Here is a 22,055-nt window from a genome sequence, read left to right on the forward strand (position 1 = left end):
AGATTGGAACTGAGGGAAGTGGGGGTGGTGGTGAGGAGGGGGGGTTGTTTTATGGGAGGGGAATGGGGGGGATGATGTGGTTTAAGATAATATGCTCTGTCTAAATTCCTAATTAAAAAATTCGGGGGGGGGGGAGAATAAGACACTTGACAACAGTATTTTAGGTTAATGGGCTAAAAAAGGCCACAACTTTATTGGTCACAGATTGTGAGCAGTATTGACTTAGGCATTGGACCTAGCCGACTATATCTGACTCCTGCCCGTCTGTGCAGAGTCCAGGAAGGGTTAACCACCAGTAGGGGGAGTCCTGCTGATGCACATCAACTAGGAACTCCCCCCGGGCCACCGATAGGGGTCGTGCCTTAGGCCCTAGCCTCCCCAGACTTCGGACAGGGCCACCCCCCCGGAATCCTTTAACACAGTGGTTCTCGACCTGTGGATCCCCAGATGTGTTGGACTACAACTCCCATCATCCCTGAGCTGTGGCCTTGCTAGCTAGGGGTGATGGGAGTTGTAGTTCAACAACATCTGGGGACCCACAGGTTGAGAAAGGCTGCTTTAATGGAATACCCTTCAATGTGCAGGGGAGGTGATGGCGCTAGCTCCCCTCCTCTCTTCTCCTCTTCTTCCAATGCCTAACCGCCCAGCTGGAAGAGCGAAAAGGGGTGAGGCTCCCGCTGCGTCCTGCTTAAATCAAGCAGGCCACACCCCCAGAGCTTGGTTGCCTGGGCAGTGACGCAGCTGGGAATCCCCCCCCCCCAATTGCGCAGGGCTGACCACACCCCTGTGCATGTGAAGGGGTCGTGAGTGCCCACAGCTCCATCTCCTCCTAAGGCGGAAGTGGCTTTCTCCTAGAACGGCGATGGCACCCACCTGAGAGGTGCCTAAATTGAGTTCCAGCGTGTTCCCTCCTGAAAAAATGCCCTGCTCCAGAGCATCAAAGAGCAAATCCAAATTGTAAATCAAACCCTTTGTTTACTCTGTTTGGAAGTGGTTCTGTATCCTTTACTTTTTTTTAAAAAAAGTCACTACAGTAGTACCTCAGGTTACAGACGCTTCAGGTTACAGACGCATCGGGTTACAGACTCTGCTAACCCAGAAATAGTACCTCGTGTTAAGAACTTTGCTTCAGGATGAGAACAGAAATCGCGTGGTGGTGGCACGGAGGCAGCAGGAGGCCCCATTAGCTAAAGTGGTGCTTCAGGTTAAGAACAGTTTCAGGTTAAGAACGGACCTCCGGAACGAATTAAGTTCTCAACCCGGAGTACCACTGTATTCAGAAAGCTCTCATCCAAACAGTGGAGTGCTGTTGCTGAGAGTGCAGAGCACGTTTGCAAGAAATGGCAAATAAAAATGCCTTGGAGATCCATCAGTTCATTTGTCACCTTGTCATTTCTACGCTGGTGGTGAATTCCCATATGCAGTCTGACATATAATGCCTACACTGTTTCTCTGAAATGGGGGGGGGGCATTCCCCCCCCCTCTTTTCCTGCCAGGAAAATATGGAAATTTTTCTTCTCTGCCCACATGCAGTATAGAATTGTTTAAAATGCCCATCTTCTTGTTTCTAGGCAGTGGGAACAGATGTGCAGTTTGGGCCTATGAGACTCCACCAAGATCAACTTCAGGTAAGACGTGCCAACCAAAAATCTTGTTTATTTCCCACATATATAAACTGCAAATGCTGCCCAAGGCTGCTCATAGCAGGTCACAATGACAACAAACAGACCAAGGCCAAATACCAATGCATGGAACTGTGAAACTGAAAACTATCCTAACGTTGAGCTATTGTGGCCAGGTGGTCAGAGCAGCTAGTGGTTAGAGCACCAGACTAAAACTGAGGAGACCTTGGCTCCAATTTCCCACACACTACCCTTCACCACTGTAACCCGATTGCTCGCTTGCCTCTTGCTCAAAAATTTAACATATATACTTCAATACGATTCAATTTTGTATTTTCTCAATTTCCTGCCCCATTTTCATGATATTTTTAATTCTCCCCCTCTGTTGCACATGGCATTCTGTTTCTTATACCAACATATCAATACTGCATTCTCTAATTCCTTCTGTTGCTTATAATTAAAATCCTCCTTGCTATATAATGTTTCTATTATAATATTTCCTCAAATAGTTTGAAAATTCTTCCACGAAACAGTCCATGTTAGATTCTCTTATTCTGACTGTTAACTTTGCCAATTCTCCATAATCCATCATCTTATCCATTCTTATTTGGTGTGAACTTCTTCTTCCTTCCGTTTTTGTGTGTAGGGAATCCTAGCTGTTGTTGTTACACAAACAACAAAAATATTCTGAATTGTTTCTGGTGAGTGCCGGTCATGGGTGCCTGTCATATTTCAACAGGGATGCTTTTTTGCAAAACAGGGGCAGCCATAGCAAAGCCCCTGCTCCGAGTTACTGCAGAGTGAGCTCCTGAGATCTTTGAAACTTTTAGGAGACGCTCTCTCAAAGAAAAGGGATAAGGCAGTCTCTCAAGTTACCTGCTCTTGAGCTGTGTATGTTCATTCAGAAACTTTGCCAAAAGTCTGCCGCAGAGCAGCGTTCCCCAGGCTTCCATGTTTCTGCTTGGTGGGAGGGATTTGGTTGGGTACCAAAATGCTCTTCCTTCATCCGATTTGTCCTAAATTTGCTTCACTAAATATAGCTTAAAGTGCAGCATGATTCCGGGTGGGGTTTTCTTTCAACAAAGAGTTTTTCCCCCAATTGCCCTCGGAAGCTATAAATGGAAGCCGGGCTTTAAATAAATTCGAAGTCCCTCTCTCTTTCTCTTATAAAATTATGCATTAAATACAAACAGGAAGATTTAGTGAAAGGCATTCCGCTGAACCTAATCCAAAGGGTAAGCACCGTTGGAATGCCTGGAATTGCTCAGAAGGGTAAACCGAAGTATTACAAGGGACCGTATTTAATTACAATTGCTAGATGTCGAAGGTTATTAAGGGGGAAAGTGGAGAGCAGCCATAGGTGCATGAGAAAGTTGGCTCAGTTAACATTTAAACCTTCACCATCTGCACTTTCAGAAAAAGCCCACAAACCAAAATACTGCCATCCTTTGGAATTTGCATTTCTCTGAATTTTGCAGCTCAGTTGGACTATATAAACCATCCTGGACTCTGCTTTCATCATCTGAGGCCCTTCTTCGTGTGCCTCCTCCACGTGAGGTCTGGAGGGCGGAAACAGGAGAACAGGCCTTCTCTGTAGTGGCTCCCCGTTTGTAGAATTTTCTTCCCAGGGAGGTTCATTATATATTTTTAAGTACCAGGCAAAAACCAGGTCTATGGCTGATTAATATTCTACAGCCTTTGCAATGTGTCTGCGGGGAGTGTGTGTGTGTGTGTGTGTGTGTTTTGCTGTTTTGTTTTTAATTATTTACTTGTTTTTATCCTGTATTTTATTCTGTGAACTGGCCTGAGATCGTACGATGAAGGGCGAGATATAAAACGAAACAAAATTATATATACAGTGGTGCCCCGAAAGACGAATGCCTCGCAAGGCGAAAAACTCGCTAGACGAAAGGGTTTTTCGGTTTTGCGTTGCTTCGCTAGACGAATTTCCCTATGGGCTTGCTTCTCAAGACGAAAACGTCTTGCGCTTTTTTTTTTTAAAGCCGCTTGAAGAGGCGCAGTTGTGACGGACCGTGCTTCGTAAGACGAGAAACATCGCAAGACGAAAAGACTCACGGAACGAATTCTTTTCGTCTTGCGAGGCACCACTGTAAAAGGAAAGACGAGGAAAAACTAAGACCCGGAAGGCCAGGGTTCAAATCCCCACAGAGCCACGAAGCCTTGGCCAGTCACTGTCTTTTAAGCCCAACCTACCTCACAGGGTTGCTGTGAAGATAAAATGGGGAGGAGAACTATGTCTGCCACCTTGAGCTCATTGGAGGAAAGATGGGAAAGAAATGTAGCTCACTTTACAATGAAATCCTGGAGCTGTGAATGAGTTAGTTAAGCCTGTGAATCTTTTATACTCCAGTTGCTTACGCTCTCTCTTTTCCTCTTTCTCTCTCTCTCTCTGTGATGTGATATACAGTCGTACCTTGGAAGTCAAACAGCTTAGTTCTGGAATGTTTTGGCTCCCGAAAGTCGCAAACCCAGAGGTGACTGTTCCAGATTGCAAACTATTTTTGGAAGCCGAACATCCGACGGGGCTTCCGCAGCTTCCGATTGGCTACGGGAACTTCCTGCAGCCAATCAGAAGCTGCTCTTTGGTTTTCGAATATTTTGGAAGCCGAACTGACTTCCAGAACGGATTCCATTCGACTTCCAAGGTACGACTGTATATATGTGTTTGTGTGAAATGAAAGACGCTCACTCCCCTTCTCTTTTCCTTGAGCCTAGGTACTTCTAGTGTTTGCCAAAGAAGACAACCAGAGTAATGGATTCTGCTGGGCATGTGAGAAAGCTGGATTTCGGTGTAACATTGCCAGGACGCCGGAATCTGCCCTTGAGTGCTTTCTGGAGAAACACCACGAAATCATCATTATTGATCATAGGCATTCAAGATATTTTGATGCAGAAGCTCTATGCAGGTAAGTGCTCTGCCCTAGGTGCTTGGTGTGTGTGTGGGAATATATTGATACATTTCAGCTCCAAGTTTAATAACCTTCAAGACTGGACTACTGCAATGCACTCTATGTGGGGCTTCCATTGGGCTTGATCCAGAAGCTGCAACATGATTCCTGACAAGACTGAGAACTTGTCAGCATACAGTAACACCTCTTTTCAGAGATCTGCAATGGTTGCCAATTTGCTACTGGTCTACGTTCGAGGTGTTACTACTAGTATAGTATAGTATAGTATAGTATAGTATAGTAAGGGACACGGGTGGTGCTGTGGTCTAAACCACTGAGCATCTTGGGCAGTTCGAATCCCGGAGACAGGGTGAGCTCCTGTTGCTCTGTCCCAGCTCCTGCCAACTTAGCAGTTCGAAAGCACACCAGTGCAAGTAGATGAATAGGTACCGCTCCAGCAGGAAGGTAAACACTGTTTCCATGCGCTCCGGCTTCTGCCACAGTGTTCTGTTGCACCAGAAGTGGTTTAGTCCTGCTAGCCACATGACCCGGAAAGCTGTCTGTGGACAAACACCAGCTCCCTCAGTCTGAAAGCGAGATGAGTGCCGTAACCCCATAGTCGCCTTTGACTGGACTTAACTGTCCAGGGGTCCTTCACCTTTAACTTAGTATAATGTATTTTTATATTATGATTTTTTTCTGCCTATGCTGTTTGGGTATATTAATGTTAAACTGTCTAAAACTGTTGTTGAAATAAATTTAAATTAGCAATCTTCATTTTCAAATATGTGATTATGTTTTGATGATATTTGATCCTTTTATTATGAATTAGTGGCTTTTATGACAGCTGTGCTAATTGGGGCTGATTGGAATTGCTTTCCAAGTTATCTGGAGGAAACCAAGTTGAGGAAAGCTTTTCCAATCAATAGTTAAGATTCAGTTTGGGGGGGCTTTTTTATTTAAACATCTGTTAACGGAAACAAAATAAACACTGTCGTGCTTACTTCAATATGTATTGTGGAATTTATTGTTCTGATTTCCCTCCTTGTTTTTAAAGGTCCATTAGAACAAGAAAGCCGTCCGAAAACACTGTTATCATTGGTGTAGTGAGGAGGTAAATAAGAATTCCCATAATGTTTTTTGTGTTCACATGTAAAATAATACTTGAATGCAAAGTTTGTGGTTGTAAGCCAGGGGTCTGCAACCCGCGGCTCCGGAGCCGCATGTGGCCCTTTTACATCTTTGCTGTGGCTCCGGGGCAGATACTAGCGAGGGGAGGAGGCGCATTGTGCGCCCCGACACTCCACTGTGGCGGGCGCTGTACTGGCTGTGATGTCGCATGGGGGCGGTGCGTGCGTTAGTCATGCACCGTCCCGACGTCACCTTCCCGCCCGCTGTCAGATCGTGGCTCCGGAGACATATTTGTTTTAAATGTCGCAATGGTTTTGCGGCTCCCAGTTGTTGTTTTTTCTTCGGAAATGGGTCCAAGTGGCTCTTTTTGTCTTAAAGGTTGCAGACCCCTGTTGTAAGCCTATAGTTCTGAAAACCAGCGTGGCCTACAACCCTAATCACACTTACTGTTTGTAGCATGTGTTTTTTTACAGCTATGGTTGTAATAATGTTCTTTCAGACTTGCAGAAGGGAAGCAGGTTGCGCATTTTTAGATATATATGTAGATTTAAAAAACATGAAGTTCCCATGGAATCCAGTAGGAGTTATGCCTATGTGACCTTTGCTGGAGTACGGCCGTGACAGACATCCCATGCACCTTATTTGCAAAGTGTCTTTTGACAGCAGACTGCAGATGCTAACATTTTTAGCTGGGAGGAAAATAAATGTCTGACATCTGTCCATTCTTCCTCTCCTTTTAAGGCATGCAGATCGTGAAGAATCCTCAATATTACCCTTCATTTCTGCTGGCTTCACGAGGGTAAGTATGGCGTTTGAAGTTGATATTTGTAGCCCATCTATATTTAGTTGACCTCTGAATACTGATACTCTCAATTCATTTTGTGAATGCCCAGGAATATAGATACCTGTTTGCTCCTACTTTGGGGACAAACCATACTTTTCCGTATATAACACTCCCCCTAATTTTGGGGACTCAAATGTAAGAAAATGGGGGGAGGGGGCCCAGAGTTGTTGACCTTTTTTACGGTGGGGGTGTGTGTCATAAAATCACCAGACTGACAAATGCTGACTATCGCTTGCGTCGCAGAAGCGACAGCCGTCCCAAAGCAACAATTGCCGCGGCGACCAATCACCCACCCACCCAATGCAGAAGCCAATCCAATCAAGCGCTTCACACAGCCACCAATCACCAACAAAATCACCGATGACAAGCTCCTGCTCGAGCCTGCAACCAATGACCTGTCTCCCACAACGCACTGTCCGTGTATAAGACACCTTTTTAAACATTATTTTACAGTAAAAAAATCCTTGTCTTATACACGGAAAAGTACGGTGTGTGTGTGTACACACACACACACACACACACACACTTATTGAGGGCACTTATATACTGCTTTATCATTAGCCTTTCGAAGTGGTAACCATGCAGAGAGTAAAACAATAAAAGCCACCCTAGATGTCCGCTGGGATAAGAAAGTCCTTCTCATGCCTGGATAGCACATTCCGACTGAAGTTGAAAAATGTCCCCATATTCATCGAAAAAAATCTGGTAACCTTAGTCTAGGACAAAGGAAGTCTCAGTGTGAGGTGAGGCAATAAACAGGGGTCAGCAAACCTTTTCCAGCAGGGTCCGGGCTATATTTTTTTTGGGGGGGGGGATAATGAATTCCTGTGCCCCACAAATAACCCAGAGATGCATTTTAAATAAAAGCACACATTCTATTCATGTAAAAACACACTGATTCCCAGACCGTCTGGATCCGGCCCAATCGCCTTCTCAATCCAGCCCGTGGACAGTCCGGGAATCAGCGTGTTTTTACATGAGTAGAATGTGTGCTTTTATTTAAAATGCATCTCTGGGTTATTTGTGGGGCATTGGAATTCGTTCATTTTTTATTTTTATTTTTCAAAATATATCCAGCCCCCCCCCCCAAGGTCTGAGGGACAGTGGACTGGCCCCTTGCTGAAAAAGTTTGCTGACACCTGGAGCAAATGAATGCTGACAACTTTTTGCATGCCATCCTATATGCCAAGTAAATAACAAGTAGGGCATGCGGCAAAATGTTGCAGTATATTCCCCTCCCCATAAAAGTAGTTCTTCCTCTCAGAGCTCCTGCCAGCATGCATAAAAGGTGCATACAAAAATGCAATATATTGGAGGGGGTTGCTTTGCAAAAGCGTGTCTGTTAGTCAGAGCTGCAAACAAAAATAGGTTTATTAGGAGAAATCTGTACTAAAATGCTTCTGGATTTTAATTGGGATAATTTCCCCCCCAAAGCACAAATTTCTGCATAAATGTGGAGACCTGAATTTAAGACTGGAAAAATGAGAAATTTGGGGAACCAAAATTGGCAGATTTCTCTATCCCCAGCTGCTATATAGGCTCATTGAACCTAAGTGGAAGTCTCAATGGGACTTATTTTTCTGTAGACGTGTTTGCCTTGTTAGGTAACTGCTGCCAGCATTGACTGATACACCACTAAATATATTAACAAGCATGACAAGTGTGCGCATGCGCCCAATGACATTCTATCCCATATCCAGTAAGTGTTGTATATCTGCCCTTGTCAGTAACCTGTTCATAGTTGAGCAGACATCTGGGCAGCTGTGGGGTGCAGAATGTCTTTCCTCAGGAAATAATTTGCTATTTGCAAGTAATTTGCTACCTAAATCACATCTCTATTTAGAGATAATCCATGCAGATATTGCACTTTTTTCTTTTTAAACAGAGATATGTAGAAAATCCCAACATCATGGCCTGTTACAACGAACTCATTCAGCTGGAATTTGGAGAAGTGCGGGCACAATTCAAACTAAGGTAATTTTACCTAAGTTAAACATCATTAGCATACAGTGGTGTAGCATACTGTGTCATTCCAGATGTTGCCATCCTTCTTGGCACGAGAACCGGAGCAAGATGGTTTGAGCATATGAAACCAATCCTAGACTGCACTGGCTACCAATTAGTTTCCGGGCCCAATTCAAAGTGCTGGTTTTGACCTATAAAGGCTTAAATGGTTCTGGACCACAATACCTCACGGACTGCCTATTTCCATATGAACCTACCCAGACCCTGAGATCATCTTCTGAGGCCCTTCTTCATGTGCCTCCTCCTTGAGAGGTGCAAAGGGTGGCAACACGAGAACGGGGCCTTCTCTGCAGTGGCCCCCCGTCTGTGGAATTCTCTCCCCAGGGAAGTTCACCAGGTGCCTTCATTATACACCTTTAGGTGCCAGGCAGAAACGTTCCTTTTTAACCAAGCCTTTTGTTAATTTGGGTTGTTGTTTTTATTTGGATTATATATTCTGTGGTTTTATATTTTGATTTTGTTCTGTGAACCTCCCGGAGACCTCCAGGTACAGTCAAACCTCGGGCTGAAGTAGCTTCGGGTTGAGCGTTTTCAGTTTACGCTCCGCGGCGACCCGGAGGTAACGGAACATGTTACTTCCGGGTTTCGGCGCATGCGCAGACGCTCAAAATGACGTCATGCGTGGAAGCGGCGAATCGCAAGCCGTGCAGACACGGGTTGTGTTCGCTTCAGGATGCAAACGGGGTCCGGAACGGATTCCATTTGCATCCAGAGATACTACTGTATAGGGCTGTATATAAATTCAATAATTAAAACGAAAATAAAAAACCCTCTGTGTGTGGAAGCTAACCTGTTGGTAAGAAGAGATCATTTCCCTAAGAAAGAAGAGGCTTTTGGGTCCAGCCAGTGACCCACGTGGTCTAGCATCTGTGTGCTCTGATTTCCGTCACGGTGTCCCGTTGCGCCAGAAGCGGTTTAGTCCTGCTGGCCACATGACCTGGAAAGCTGTCTGTGGACAAACGCCGGCTCCCTCTTTTTAGGAGGGGAAAAGTGTGTCTTATAGGGCGAAAAATACGGTATGTCACGAGCGGCCACAGCATCTGCTGCCCTGCCGTCTTAGAACCTTGAGGTCCATTCGGAAGGTGAGCGGGATGGATCAGAAGTGATGTTGGGGAGAAGACACTTGGGAGGACAGGATTCGTAGCGAAGTTAGTGGGAGCCTAGAATGAAGAAGTTCCATCTTGATTCAGTTAGGAATTTACAGCAGCTGGCACAGCATGTTACGGATGTTACAGCAGGCGGAAAAGATCACGACGTGGTCTGCCGAGACCCTCAGCAGTTTCCAAGTGGTCAGTGAGGGGCAAAGTTTGGGAACGGATGGTAGAGCTGAAATAAATAAATGAATAAATGTTCTCACCAGGCTTTTACCCTCTCTCTGTTTCCTTCTCTTTTTTCCTGTTGTCTCTCAGATGTTACATTTTAAAGTGTAAGCCCCTGGGGACAAAGACCTGCTCTCTGGTAGTTTGAAATGCAGTGAGTTTACTGATGACACACACTCTCTTTTTGTGTAAATAAGTTAGCCTCTATACAGGCCAACTTTCTCTGTTTGCTGGGCTTGGCAAAAAGCCAAGTGGCCCGTCTAACTTCCTACTACTGTTCTTCAAAGCAGAACAGTCTCTCTTGAATGTATTGCTCTGAGGTGGTGGTGGGTTTTTGGGTCATTTATAGCCCTCAAAATTGCAAGCCGTGAAATTCGAATCTAATGAGTCCACTCCTTTCTTTCCTTTGCAGGGCTTGTAATTCAATCTTTACAGCGTTAGAGAAAAGTCAAGAAGCCATTGAGATTACAAGTGAAGACCATGTAATACAGGTTTGTTCTGGGTACTTTTACGAGTGTCAAATGCTGTTCCAAGGCCTTGTGTGACTCAGTTCCAGTTCATGGTGTTATAGCCATGTTATTGTATTGTAAATACAGTAAACTCACCATTTATGCGGGGGCTACATTTTGGAGACTGAGCCTAAAGCCAAAATAGTGTACAGTGGTGCCTCGCAAGACGAAATTAATTCATTCCGCGAGTTTTGTCGTCTTGCGATTTTTTTCATCTTGCGAAGCACGGTGTTGGGAAAGTTTTGGAAAAGCTTCAAAAATCACCAAAGTCTTTAAAAACCTCAAAAAAGGCTACCACGCCACGTTCTATGAGTTGCTCCTCGAAGTCAAGTCGCAACTGTATTAATGGTGTTAAGAAAAAGGAAACAAACTTGCAAGACGTTTCCGTCTTGCGAAGCAAGCCCATAGGGAAAATCGTCTTGCGAAGCAACTCAAAAAACCAAAAACCCTTTCGTCTAGTGACTTTTTTGTCTTGCGAGGCATTCGTCTTGCGAGGTACCACTGTATAGTCAAAACCCATTGGGTTCAGTGGTGGGTGGGATTGTCAATGCCATTTCCACCTATTTTTAATTTGTTATAAAACTGAATGTGCACAAGTTAAATGTGCGTAAGTTGCAGACCTACTGAACAGCTGTTGGTATCCAGTGCTAATCAGACCTATTTAAGTTAATGGACCTGCCTTAGGTTTTTTTTATTGTTCCTTTGAAGCCATGCCTGTACCCACCCTGTAGACCTGACATTGCATATGACACCAGATGCAGTAGGCTGGGTTGATATGGCCCCTCCTTGTATAGAGGAAGTACTGCTTTAGAAATGCACAGCAGAATTTAAAATCTGCCGGCTGACGACCATGCCTTTCCTTTTGGTTTGACTGGAGTGCTTTATTTAAATCTTGCAGTACGTAAACCCTGCGTTTGAAACCGTGATGGGCTATCAGAAAGGCGAATTAATAGGAAAGGAACTAACAGAAGTGCCTACAAATGAAAAAAAAGCTGATTTCCTTGACACTATTAATTCTTGCATCAAGATAGAAAAGGTAAGCGCATGCCTTGGTTTGGCACCTGAGCGGCGAACCTCACGGGGTGGTGTTTTAGGACTGGGCTGCTCAGTCACGGAGCTAACTCTGAGGCCTTTGGGAAGTCACGATCTCTCAGCCCCATTTATTTGACAAGGCTGCTGTGAACATAAAATGCATCGGCCCCACGGAAACTGATCTGCATTGCATGCAAATGCAATAAATAAATAAGACAGGATGAGCATACATGCCTGTTGAAGTAATAATAATAATAATAATAATAATACTTTATTATTTATACCTCGCCCATCTGGCTGGGTTTCCCCAGCCACTCTGGGCGGCTCCCAATCGAATATTAAAAACCCAATACAGCATTAAACATTAAAAACTTCCCTAAACATGGCTGCCTTCAGATGTCTTTTAAAAGTAGGATAGTTGCTTATTTCCTTGATATCTAATGGGAGGGCGTTCCAGAGGGCAGGCGCCACTACCAAGAAGGCCCTTCTTTGCCTGGTTCCCTGTAACTTCACTTCTCGCAGGGAGGGAACTGCCAGAAGGCCCTTGGAGCTGGACCTCAGTGTCCGGGCTGGACGATGGGGGTGGAGACGCTCCTTCAGGTACACTGAAGTGGTATACTGTTGCTGTAAATGCACGGTGTAGATTTCGCCCTGGACAACTCAACAGGTTCAACCAAGTGCAAATGATTGCGCCGGCCTCTCCTGCGCCTTCCAACATGCGAACAGAGCATTCATCCTCTGAAACGATAGGTATGTGGCACGTTCCCTTAGAGACAGCCTTGCCCCTCCTAGGACACCAAACAAAGTTTAAGTAGCCACGGAGGAGGGAGATAAGCCGTTGCTGTGTGGGCACGAAAGGCTGGCAGATGGGTTGCCGCTTCAAAGACATGCGTACGTCACAGCTTACATGCTGCCCTGTGTGAGTCAGGTGAGATGAATGGGCGGCAGTGGGTGCCACGTTCAGAAGTCCCAAGCCGTTGACGCTGCATTCGATGAAGATGCTGCAGTGAATCAGAGGCCCTACGGACATTAATGCATGCAGGAGTGGAAGGAAGAAAGAAATGAGTCATGCTGTGCCTGCATCAAAAGCCCAATCTGGAAAGGAAACGCTGTGGTTGCCGTTTGCATCTGGCCGTGAACGTGTGCCACAGCGTTCCCAGGAGGACTTTCAAATATGTCAAGTGGGGGGGGGGGAGCTAAAATGGCAGGTGTTTTTTGCACCAACTGAAATTGCATTTGATTACAACTCTTTTTATTTGTTTACATTGTTAATACACCGCCTCCAGAAACAAGAACATTTATCTTTTCTTTTTTCTTTTTTTATAAAATTTTTTATTGGTTTTACAGATTTTTTAAACACAAACAAACACATAAAAAGACATACAAACACGTATAATTTCATAGCATTTTTTCATAAACTTCTTTTCCGGGACTCCCCCATACCCCCCCTTTCTGCATCCCAATGACCAAAGTATTTTTTAGCAACTTCTAAATATACTTTTCCAACCTCTGTCATTTTAATCTTTTCTGTAGTCTTATCTCTTAACACTGTATCCCTTTCTTCCTGAAAACCTCAACATTCTAACATTCATCAAGTTTATAATAGTCCTTAAGGTAACTTTTAAATTTTCTCCATTCTTCTTCCGCCGTCTCTTTTCCCTGATCACGGATTCTGCTTGTCATCTCAGCCAATGTCATGTAGTCCATCACTTTCATCTGCCATTCTTCCAGAGTGGGTAGATCTTGTGTCTTCCAATATTTTGCGATAAGTATTCTTGCTGCTGTTGTAGCATACATAAAGAAAGTTCTGTCCTTTTTTGACACCAATTGGCCGACAATGCCCAAGAGAAAGGCCTCTGGTTTTTTAGGGAATGTACATTTAAGTACCTTTTTCATTTCATTATAAATCATTTCCCAGAAAGCCTTAATCTTCGGGCACGTCCACCAAAGGTGATAGAAAGTACCTTCAGTCTCTTTACATTTCCAACACTTGTTGTCGGGGAAATGATAAATTTTTGCCAGCTTAACTGGGGTCATGTACCACCTATATACCATTTTCATAATGTTTTCCTTTAAGGCATTACATGCCGTAAATTTAATACCGGTGACATTTATCTTTTCTGGTTAAAATAACTAATTTTACAACAAGGAAAAAATGCAGCATGATCTTAAAGCAACTTCATTTGTTTGTTTGTTTGTTTGTTTGTTCAGCTTACATTAGGCCCCATCTGCGTTATACCTTTAAAGCAGTAGCAAACCACTTTAAACAGTCCTGGCTGCCACCCCATAGAATCCTGGGAGCTGTTGTTCGTTCAGGGTGCTGAGAATTGTCAGGTCATCTGTTTTCTCCTCACAAAGCAACATTTCCAGAGTGCTTTCAGAATCAATCCGTCTTCCCAGGGAACCCTGGGAACTGTAGCTCTGTGAGGGGAGAAGGAGATATCCTAACAGTTCCCAGGATGCAGAGTGGCAAATACATCAACAATAGAGGGTTTTTAAAAATAAAAACAGTTTTAAACATTCTAAAAAGTGATCTCAGAAATGCCAGGAACAATGTTTTTCAGGTATCAAATGCCCATATAAAGCAAGAATACAGTCAAACCTCAGTTGTCGAACGTAATCTGTTCCAGAAGCCTGTTCGGCTTCCAAAACGTTCAACAACTGAGGTGTAGCTTCTGATCAGTTGCAAGAGCTTCCTGCACTCAAGCGGAAGCCGCGTTGGACATTCAACTTCCAAAAAACTTTCGAAAACTGAAACATTTACTTGCGGGTTTTTGGCGTTCAGGAGTCGAAACGTTCCAAAACAGAGCTGTTCGGGAACTGAGGTTTGACTGTATTTTTAAACTTATCCTGGGAGGCAGGCAGACATCACCAGTTCCACAAATGGGGAACTGCCACTGAAAAGGCCCTGTCACAGGTAAACACCAAGCAGAGAGAGAAATAAAACTCCAACCGAGTAGAGGAAGCAGAGAATAAAACTTATGAAAGCTAAAGCAGGCCTAAAAGCTGAGTTTAAAAGGCCCGGACGAAGGACGAGGGAGGCTTGGCCTGGTGCAAAAGAACATTCACAACTGTGGCCCTCCAAATATTTGTTGGGACTACAGCACCCATACTCCCTGACCCTTCGATGGACATAAAGGGGCCAGAACCCTCAAAAGAGGTCAATGAAGGCTTAGTAGGATTGTGGCACTCATGATAAATGCCTTTTTTGATGTGGCGGGTTGCCCATGGAATCCTTCCACCAGCAGCTGCTTTGCCTGTGCCTCCTGTCACGAAGCTCAGACGCGATTATCTGGGGTGAAATTGGCAAATCTGCGCGCTAAATCGGTGAGCATGGCTGTTTGACATGCTCAGATCAGGTCATGGTAGCGACCTCTCTCCTTGGTCATAAAATGAGGAGCTCAAGCTTTCTTTAAATATATGTGGACCTTTTTATTGTGGGGCCACGATTCAGACTTGGGGCCAAATTAAGCGTGCCGCTTAGTGTTTTAGCAGTCTTCCTTTTCTTTTTAAAGAAAGGACTAGCTAGGAGAGGCAGGGAGACAACCCTAACCCTAACCCTTTCCTCATCCACTGCCACCCATCATACTGTGAGGCTCAGACTGGGTCTCAGACAAAATAAGTCTCTTTGTGAGGTGAGGCAATAAGAGATTCAGGCTGGCTTCAGTGCAAGGTTGCGGCAGATTCAAGGTACAGCAGAGCTCAGACTGGGTTCAGGGCTCAAGATGTGTTAGAAGAGCAACACATAACTGACGTTGCTTCAGCAAGGAAAAGAGACAGAGCCCAGTACACAAGAAGTCACATCAGCTGAATTACTAGCCTTGGGGAGCCACTGGACTTGCAGGGTGGGCCTTCAGCAATGGAGTCCTCCGAGTCTAAGGAAGGCAGTTCCACATCCTCAGGCTGGAGGCCTCTGTGGGTTTGTCTGATATCAGCACTTCTAAGGCAAGAAAAGGGTGGCGCTGTGGGTTAAACAACAGAGCCTAGGACTTGCCGATCAGAAGGTCGGCGGTTCGAATCCCCGCGACAGGGTGAGCTCCCGTTGCTCAGTCCCTGCTCCTGCCACCCTAGCAGTTCGAAAGCATGTCAGTGTGCAAGTAGATAAATAGGTACCGCTCCAGCGGGAAGGTAAACGGCATTTCCATGCGCTGATCTGGTTTGCCAGAAGCGGCTTAGTCATGCTGGCCACATGACCCGGAAGCTGTATGCCGGCTCCATCGGCCAATAAAGCGAGATGAGCGCTGCAACCCCAGAGTCGGCCACAACTGGACCTAATGGTCAGGGGTCCCTTTACCTTTATGGCAAGAAAAACCTTCCTTCCTCTCTTGCTTCAGAGCCCTTGATCTCCTGACAAACTGGAATGGACATGTGGGGAACTGAACTTCAGAATGGAAAACGGAGAGGAACCGAAAATTACAGATTATCCCATCCCATAAGAGCGGCTCACTGTGGAGCTAGTTATTTGTTGGTTGATTTGCTTCCCGCCCATCTTGACTGGGTTGCCCCAGGCACTCTGGGTAGCTCCCAGCAAAGAAATAGCAAAAGCAGAACCCAACATCAGACTCTAAAAACTTCCCTGATGTCTTTTAAAAATCACATAGCTGTTTATCTGTTTGACATCTGATGGGAGGGCGTTCTACACGGAGGGCGCCACCACCGAGAAGGCCCTCTGCCTGGTTCCCTGTAACCTCGCTTCTCACAGTGAGGGAACCACCAGAAGGCTCTTGGAGCTGGACATCAGTGTCTGGGCGTGGAGGCACAGTTGCCTTTTAGAGGCATTAAAAATAATAACCAAAGGCCCCATGTGCCCTGTACATTTAAAACAGTATCATACCACTTTAAACAGTCATGGCCTCCCCCCAAAAATCATGGGAACTGTGGTTTGATAAGGATGTTGAGTTGATAAACAATCAAACCCCCTTCTCAGGGAACTTGGAATCATAGCTCCATGAGGGGAACAGGGCTATACTAACATCTCTCAACACCTCTAACAGCCTACAGCTTCCCAGATTCTTTTAAAGTGGTATGAAGCTGCTTTAAATGTATTGTGCAGATGGGGCCTAAAGGCACAAATCTGAAGTCTTATGTGAAAATAGTTTTAATGAGAAAGAGAGAGAAAGCTGGGGGGATTTGTCCGTGAGCTCCTAAGTCGAATGTCCTCTTTACTTGACCTTGATTCCCATCTGCAGGAATGGCAAGGAACCTACTACACTAAGAAGAAAAATGGAGAGAGTATACAACAAAATGTGAAGATCATACCTGTCATTGGACAGGGAGGGTAAGCCTCGAAATCAAAACTGAATATTGATATTGTCGTTGTCGTCTTAAAACGAACTACTCATAATTGTGGGGAATGGCTTGCTATGAAGTGCATGATCAGGAATCCTGAGGACTTTAGCCATTTTTTAAAATAAAGTTTGTAGTCCTCATGGTGAAGACTAAGACAATAGAATGAGACTTCCTCTGGTCAGGTTTCTCGTCTACCTCCCAATGCAAAAAGCAGAGTCAGACCACTGGTCCATCTGGCTCAGTTTTGTCTACTTGGATGGGCAGCGACTCTCCAGGGTCTCAGTCTTTTCCCATCCCTACTTGGAAAAACCAGGACTTGAACCTGGGACCTTGTGTAGCCAAGGCAAATACTTTGCTACTGAGCTATGATCCTTCCCCAAGGCTCCTGCTCCTGCAGTGTTCCTTTAACCTGGGGTGGCTCACCTGGAATTCTTCAGGTGCTTCATAGACTCCGCCTCCCATCATCCCTGACCCTTGACCACTCCAGCTGGGGCTAATAGGAGTTGGAGGCCAACAACATCTGGCTTAACACAGGCTGGCCACCTCTGCTGCAACCCACCAAACTAGGATAGACATTTTAGGCTAAAATGTATTTTTAAAAATAAATAAATAATCAGATCTTAAGAGAATCGAAATCTAAGAAGCCAAAATATATAACTTGTCCCGTTGCTTGTCTTTCTTTTACAGAAAAATTAGACACTATGTGTCACTTAGTAGACCATGCAATGACAACAGTAAGGTAAGCAGAACAGGTATTCCAGCTTAACTAGAAGCGGGGAGGGGATGCGTGATAGGAAGGGCGAGGAAATGTTTCGGCCCTCTGTGGGCCAGTTCTTTATCTTCCTACATCCCTGCAGGCCAACTTTTTGACAGGTGCAGGGGTCTGCTTCGCAGGATTGAACTGCAGCCATGAGCCAACTGGGAACCCTTGGCAGGCCAGATTTGGCCCAGAGGCTCGAGGTTCCTAACCCCTGCACCAAAGGTTGATCCTATTGTTCTGGCTAATTTCTCTTCCCCCCCTTTTTTTTTTACTTGCAGGCTGAAAGGGTCTGTGAACGTGTCCAAGCTGAGTCCCAGACAGGTACGGCACTGCAAGTTTTGTTTTGAGAAAATCTCTTGCATTTTAATAACAACAGCTCAGCCTATTGCCATCCACCAAGACATTTCTTCATAATAAACAGGCATAACCCAAAACACATTTTAGATATGCGTTTACTTGGGGTGGGTAAGAGGAATGATTAAAAACAGAAGGAAAATACACTGTCTGATCTAAAACTCCTAAGATATTTGCACAGCTCTGGTAAGGACACCAACATAGGTCAAATAGACCTAATTTCAAAAAATCCCGTAAGTGCTCAGTTCAGACGTCGGACCAGAGTGATCCGTCTTTCCCCTATCAGCCCACTGCTGGGGTTGGGGGGCAGTGCAGATGTAGCAACAGATGTGACCCAGATGTGTACAGTTGCCTACACTTCAACTGAGCAAAAGTCGGAGGACAAAAGCAGCTGAGTCGGGTGTGGAGGTGAGAGGCGTGGCCTGGGGAGATTCCCAAGGGCCATATAGGGGCTTCTGGGGGCCACATTTGGCTCCCAGGCCTGAGGTGCTCTACCCCTACTCTAGAAGGCCATGTGCTACGATATGATTGTGGTTGTTGTTATTTACCTAATCTCACCTCAAGGCCCCAGGGCATGTTCCAACATCAAAACAAAATATAAAAACGGTTTAAAACAACTCAGAGGTCCAGCTCCAAGGGCCTTCCGGCAGTTCCCTCCCTGCAAGAAGCGAGGTTGCAGGGAACCATGCAGAGGGCCTTTTCGGGAGTGGCGCCCGCCCCGTGGAACGCCCTCTCACCAGATGTCAAGGAAATAAACAACTATCTGACTTTTAGAAGACATCTGAAGGCAGCCCTGTTTAGCGAAGTTTTTAATGTTTGATGTTTTATCGTGTTTTTAATATTCTGTTGGGAACCGCCCAGAGTGGCTGGGGAAAAATAATAAATTATATTATTATTATAACTTGAAATAATAGGAATAAGGTGGGTCCTAAAAATAAACACCTTGTGTGAAAAGAGGTGTGTTCAGCACTTACTGAAACCTGTATATTATTACTATTACTGCATTGGCCCGAATATAAGCTGCACCTGAATATAAGCAGCACCTTTAAAATTGGGGGGGGGGAGGGAGAAAAAAAATACCTGAATATGAGCCGCTCCATTCCTTGCTGCTCCTGGCTGTATACTTGGGGGGGGGGGCGTGCTGCGTTGCCAATGGCCTTTCCCCTTCCTCACTCTCTCTCTTCTCAGCCTAGGGGGAGAGGACAGGGGACTACGGTTTGCCACGCGCCCCTGGCCACATACCGTAAGGTCGCAAATATAAGCCACACTTGAGCTTTTCACTGTTGGCATTGGGGGGAAAGTGTGGCTTATATTCGGACCAATACTGTATTATTACTATTAATTATGATGAGGTTGATGAAGGTGACAGCCCCACCTCCGTGAGGAGGGAGTTCCCAGTACGTTTCCGAGCACAATTCAAAGTGTTGGTGCTGACCTTTAAAGCCCTAAACGGCCTCGGTCCAGTATACCTGAAGGAGCGTCTCCACCCCCATCGTTCTGCCCGGACTCTGAGGTCCAGCACCAAGGGCCTTCTGGAGGTTCCCTCATTGTGAGAAGCAAAGCTACAGGGAACCAGGCAGAGGGCCTTCTCGGTAGTGGCGCCCGCCCTGTGGAACGCCCTCCCACCAGATGTCAAAGAGAACAACAACTACCAGACTTTTAGAAGACATCTGAAGGCAGCCCTGTTTAGGGAAGCTTTTAATGTTTGTTGTATCATAGTATTTTAATATTCTTTTGGAAGCCGCCCAGAGTGGCTGGGGAAACCCAGCCAGATGGGCGGGGTATAAATAATAATAAATTATTATTATTATTATTATTATTATTATTATTATTATTATTATTATTATTATTAGGATCTGCCTCAGAGAATGCCACCACCACACTGAGCTTCTGAGGGTGGAGGAACAACCATGCCAGCCCCCTCCACTGATCTTAACACCCGAGGGGTGGTATGTAGGGAAGGAAGTGGTCTTTCAGGTAGCCATCTATAGTGAAAAAGCCTCCATGCAGGCAAGCCTGTGTCCCGATCGCGTCTATGTGTGAACTGTTCCCCACTTCTCCAATGCAGGCCACGAAACCAACCTGTGGGTTTCTAGAGGTGGAGTAACATGTGCCACTGCTGATCCTCTTGGCAGAATCGCAGGCGAGGTCCCATTCCCCAGTAACTGTGCGCCTGCACCTTTCATAGGAAGATAGAAACACAGGGAGCTGCCTTAAACAGAGCCAGAGCATTGGTCAGTCTAACACAGTTTTGTCAACACTGACGCTTGGTGGGTCTCCAGGGTCTCGGGCCTCTCCTAGCCCAATAATAATAATAATAATAATAATAATAATAATAATAATAATAAATTATTTATACCCTGCCCATCTGGCTGGGTTTCCCCAGCCACTCTGGGCTGCTTCCAACAGAATATTAAAATACAACAATCTATTAAACATTAAAAGCTTCCCTAAACAGGACTGCCTTCAGATGTCTTCTAAAAGACTTCTAAGCCCTACTTAGAATCACACAATTGTAGAGTTGGAAGGGACCCTGAGAGTCATCTAGTCCAGCCCCTTGCAATGCTTGGAGATGGCAGGGATTGAACCTGGGACTGTCTGCAAGCAAAGCAGATGATATGCCACTGAAGTGCGAGTCCTTCCCCAGAGGTTAGCATTTTGCATGTGAAGGGGGCACTGAGCATCTCTGCTAGGCAGGCTCAAGCACAGAGTACACCACACTAGGCAACCCATAATATTTGCAGAGCAATGAAACAGTTCTCTGGGAAGGAGACTAAATAACAGGCCAACTATCTGCACCAGGCAGCTGTGTTTCAAAGCGAACAAGGAATCAAGGCAACCTTGACTATTTAGTGGGCTTGTAGGAGAAGGAGATTCCAGTTTCATTTCCTACTCCTTGGGAACAGTAGCTGATACAGCTTCCTAAATCTAGATTTAAATGTGTCAAGGACGGAGTCTTGAGTGTTGTCGTGGCTGGGATGGAAATCTCCCAAGGACATGTTTACGTGGGTTCCTCTGCAGCGGTCACAGGTGTTTGGGAATCCACAAGGCACAACTTGCTATAGCGTTGAGGTAGAACAAAACAGCAGATTTTGCTCCCTGTCAAAGTTCAGCTGACTGTCACCAATTGGATTTATTGATTTATCGTTAACTGTTGTTGGGAGTAACATTGAGGCATCCCAGAATACGGTTTGAAGTAGGGGCTAGGCAGTTCTTCCTTGGCAAGGAGTTCCAGCACTTGAGAGCAGTACGTTTCCGAGCACAATTCAAAGTGTTGGTGCTGACCTTTAAAGCCCTAAACGGTGTCAGCCCAGTGTACCTGAAGGAGCGTCTCCATCCCCATCATTCAGCCCGGACACTGAGGTCCAGCGCCTAGGGCATTCTGGTGGTTCACTCACTGCAAGAAGCAAAGTTACAGGGAACCAGGCAGAGGGCATTCTCGGTAGTGGCACCCGCCCTGTGGAACACCCTCCCGTCAAATGTCAAAGAAATAAACAACTATCTGACTTTTGGAAGACATCTGAAGGCAGCCCTGTTTAGGGAAGTTTTAAATGACTGCTGTTTTGATGTATTTTTAATATTCTGTTGGAAGCCGCCCAGAGTGGCTGGGGAAACCCTGCCAGATGGGTGGGGTATAAATAATTTTATTATCATCATCATCATCATCATCATCATCATCTGAGAAGGCTCTCTCACCTTCCTAAATGGGGACGTCCTTTTTCACAGCTGCAATTTCTTGCCTCTACAGATATCCAGAGCTGCAGGCACAAAGACAGGCGGAAAGGCTCTTTAGATGTCAGATCAACCACTTCTCGGGGCAGTGATGGTATGTTACATGAGTCCATCTGTTTCCAATGTGCGGGGGGATCGTGCCATTGCTTATGTAGCCAAAACTGAACCACCCCCCATAGAAAAGAGGAGTCTCAACAAGCTTGAGAGAACCCCAAGATTTGCAGAAGTACAGTAACATCTGGGGAGGGGATCTTTCGGGTAAGAAAAACCCCAAGAACAGCCCAATTCAGTCTCCTTACTGGCTGCTTGCAGGAAGAAATACAACAGAGGGGGCACAAAATGGAATGGAGCAAGTGGAACCGAATGCAAACTTTTATTGCAGGCCCAATTTGTCATTATTGGTATTAATATTATTTTATTTGTTTATATCCCACTATATCATAGAATTGTTGAGTTGGAAGGGATCCCAAGGGTCATCTAGTCCAACCCCCTGCAATACAGGAATACGCAGCTTTCCCATACAGGGATT

General features: G+C 45.4%; 1 protein-coding gene across 7 annotated transcripts in view; it reads left to right on the forward strand.

Moving 5' to 3' along the window:
• PDE8A (phosphodiesterase 8A) overlaps positions 1–22,055 on the forward strand; it is a 178,739-nt gene that overhangs the window by 130,376 nt on the left and 26,308 nt on the right. For all 7 annotated transcript variants that reach the window (XR_014519198.1, XR_014519199.1, XR_014519200.1 and 4 more), the window contains 11 exons: positions 1,572–1,628; positions 4,359–4,549; positions 5,589–5,645; positions 6,404–6,461; positions 8,392–8,480; positions 10,263–10,341; positions 11,258–11,395; positions 16,581–16,669; positions 17,368–17,419; positions 17,719–17,761; positions 21,543–21,620. Coding sequence is in view for 4 of the 7 variants with exons in the window: in XM_083475683.1 (XP_083331809.1) it covers positions 1,572–1,628; positions 4,359–4,549; positions 5,589–5,645; positions 6,404–6,461; positions 8,392–8,480; positions 10,263–10,341; positions 11,258–11,395; positions 16,581–16,669; positions 17,368–17,419; positions 17,719–17,761; positions 21,543–21,620 (931 nt within the window). In the remaining 3 variants the exon portion in view is untranslated. The remainder of the gene's footprint in view (positions 1–1,571; positions 1,629–4,358; positions 4,550–5,588; positions 5,646–6,403; positions 6,462–8,391; positions 8,481–10,262; positions 10,342–11,257; positions 11,396–16,580; positions 16,670–17,367; positions 17,420–17,718; positions 17,762–21,542; positions 21,621–22,055) is intronic.

The sequence above is a fragment of the Podarcis liolepis genome (genome assembly GCF_965112155.1).
Source record: "Podarcis liolepis genome assembly, chromosome: 14".
NCBI classification, from domain to species: Eukaryota; Metazoa; Chordata; class Lepidosauria; order Squamata; family Lacertidae; genus Podarcis; species Podarcis liolepis.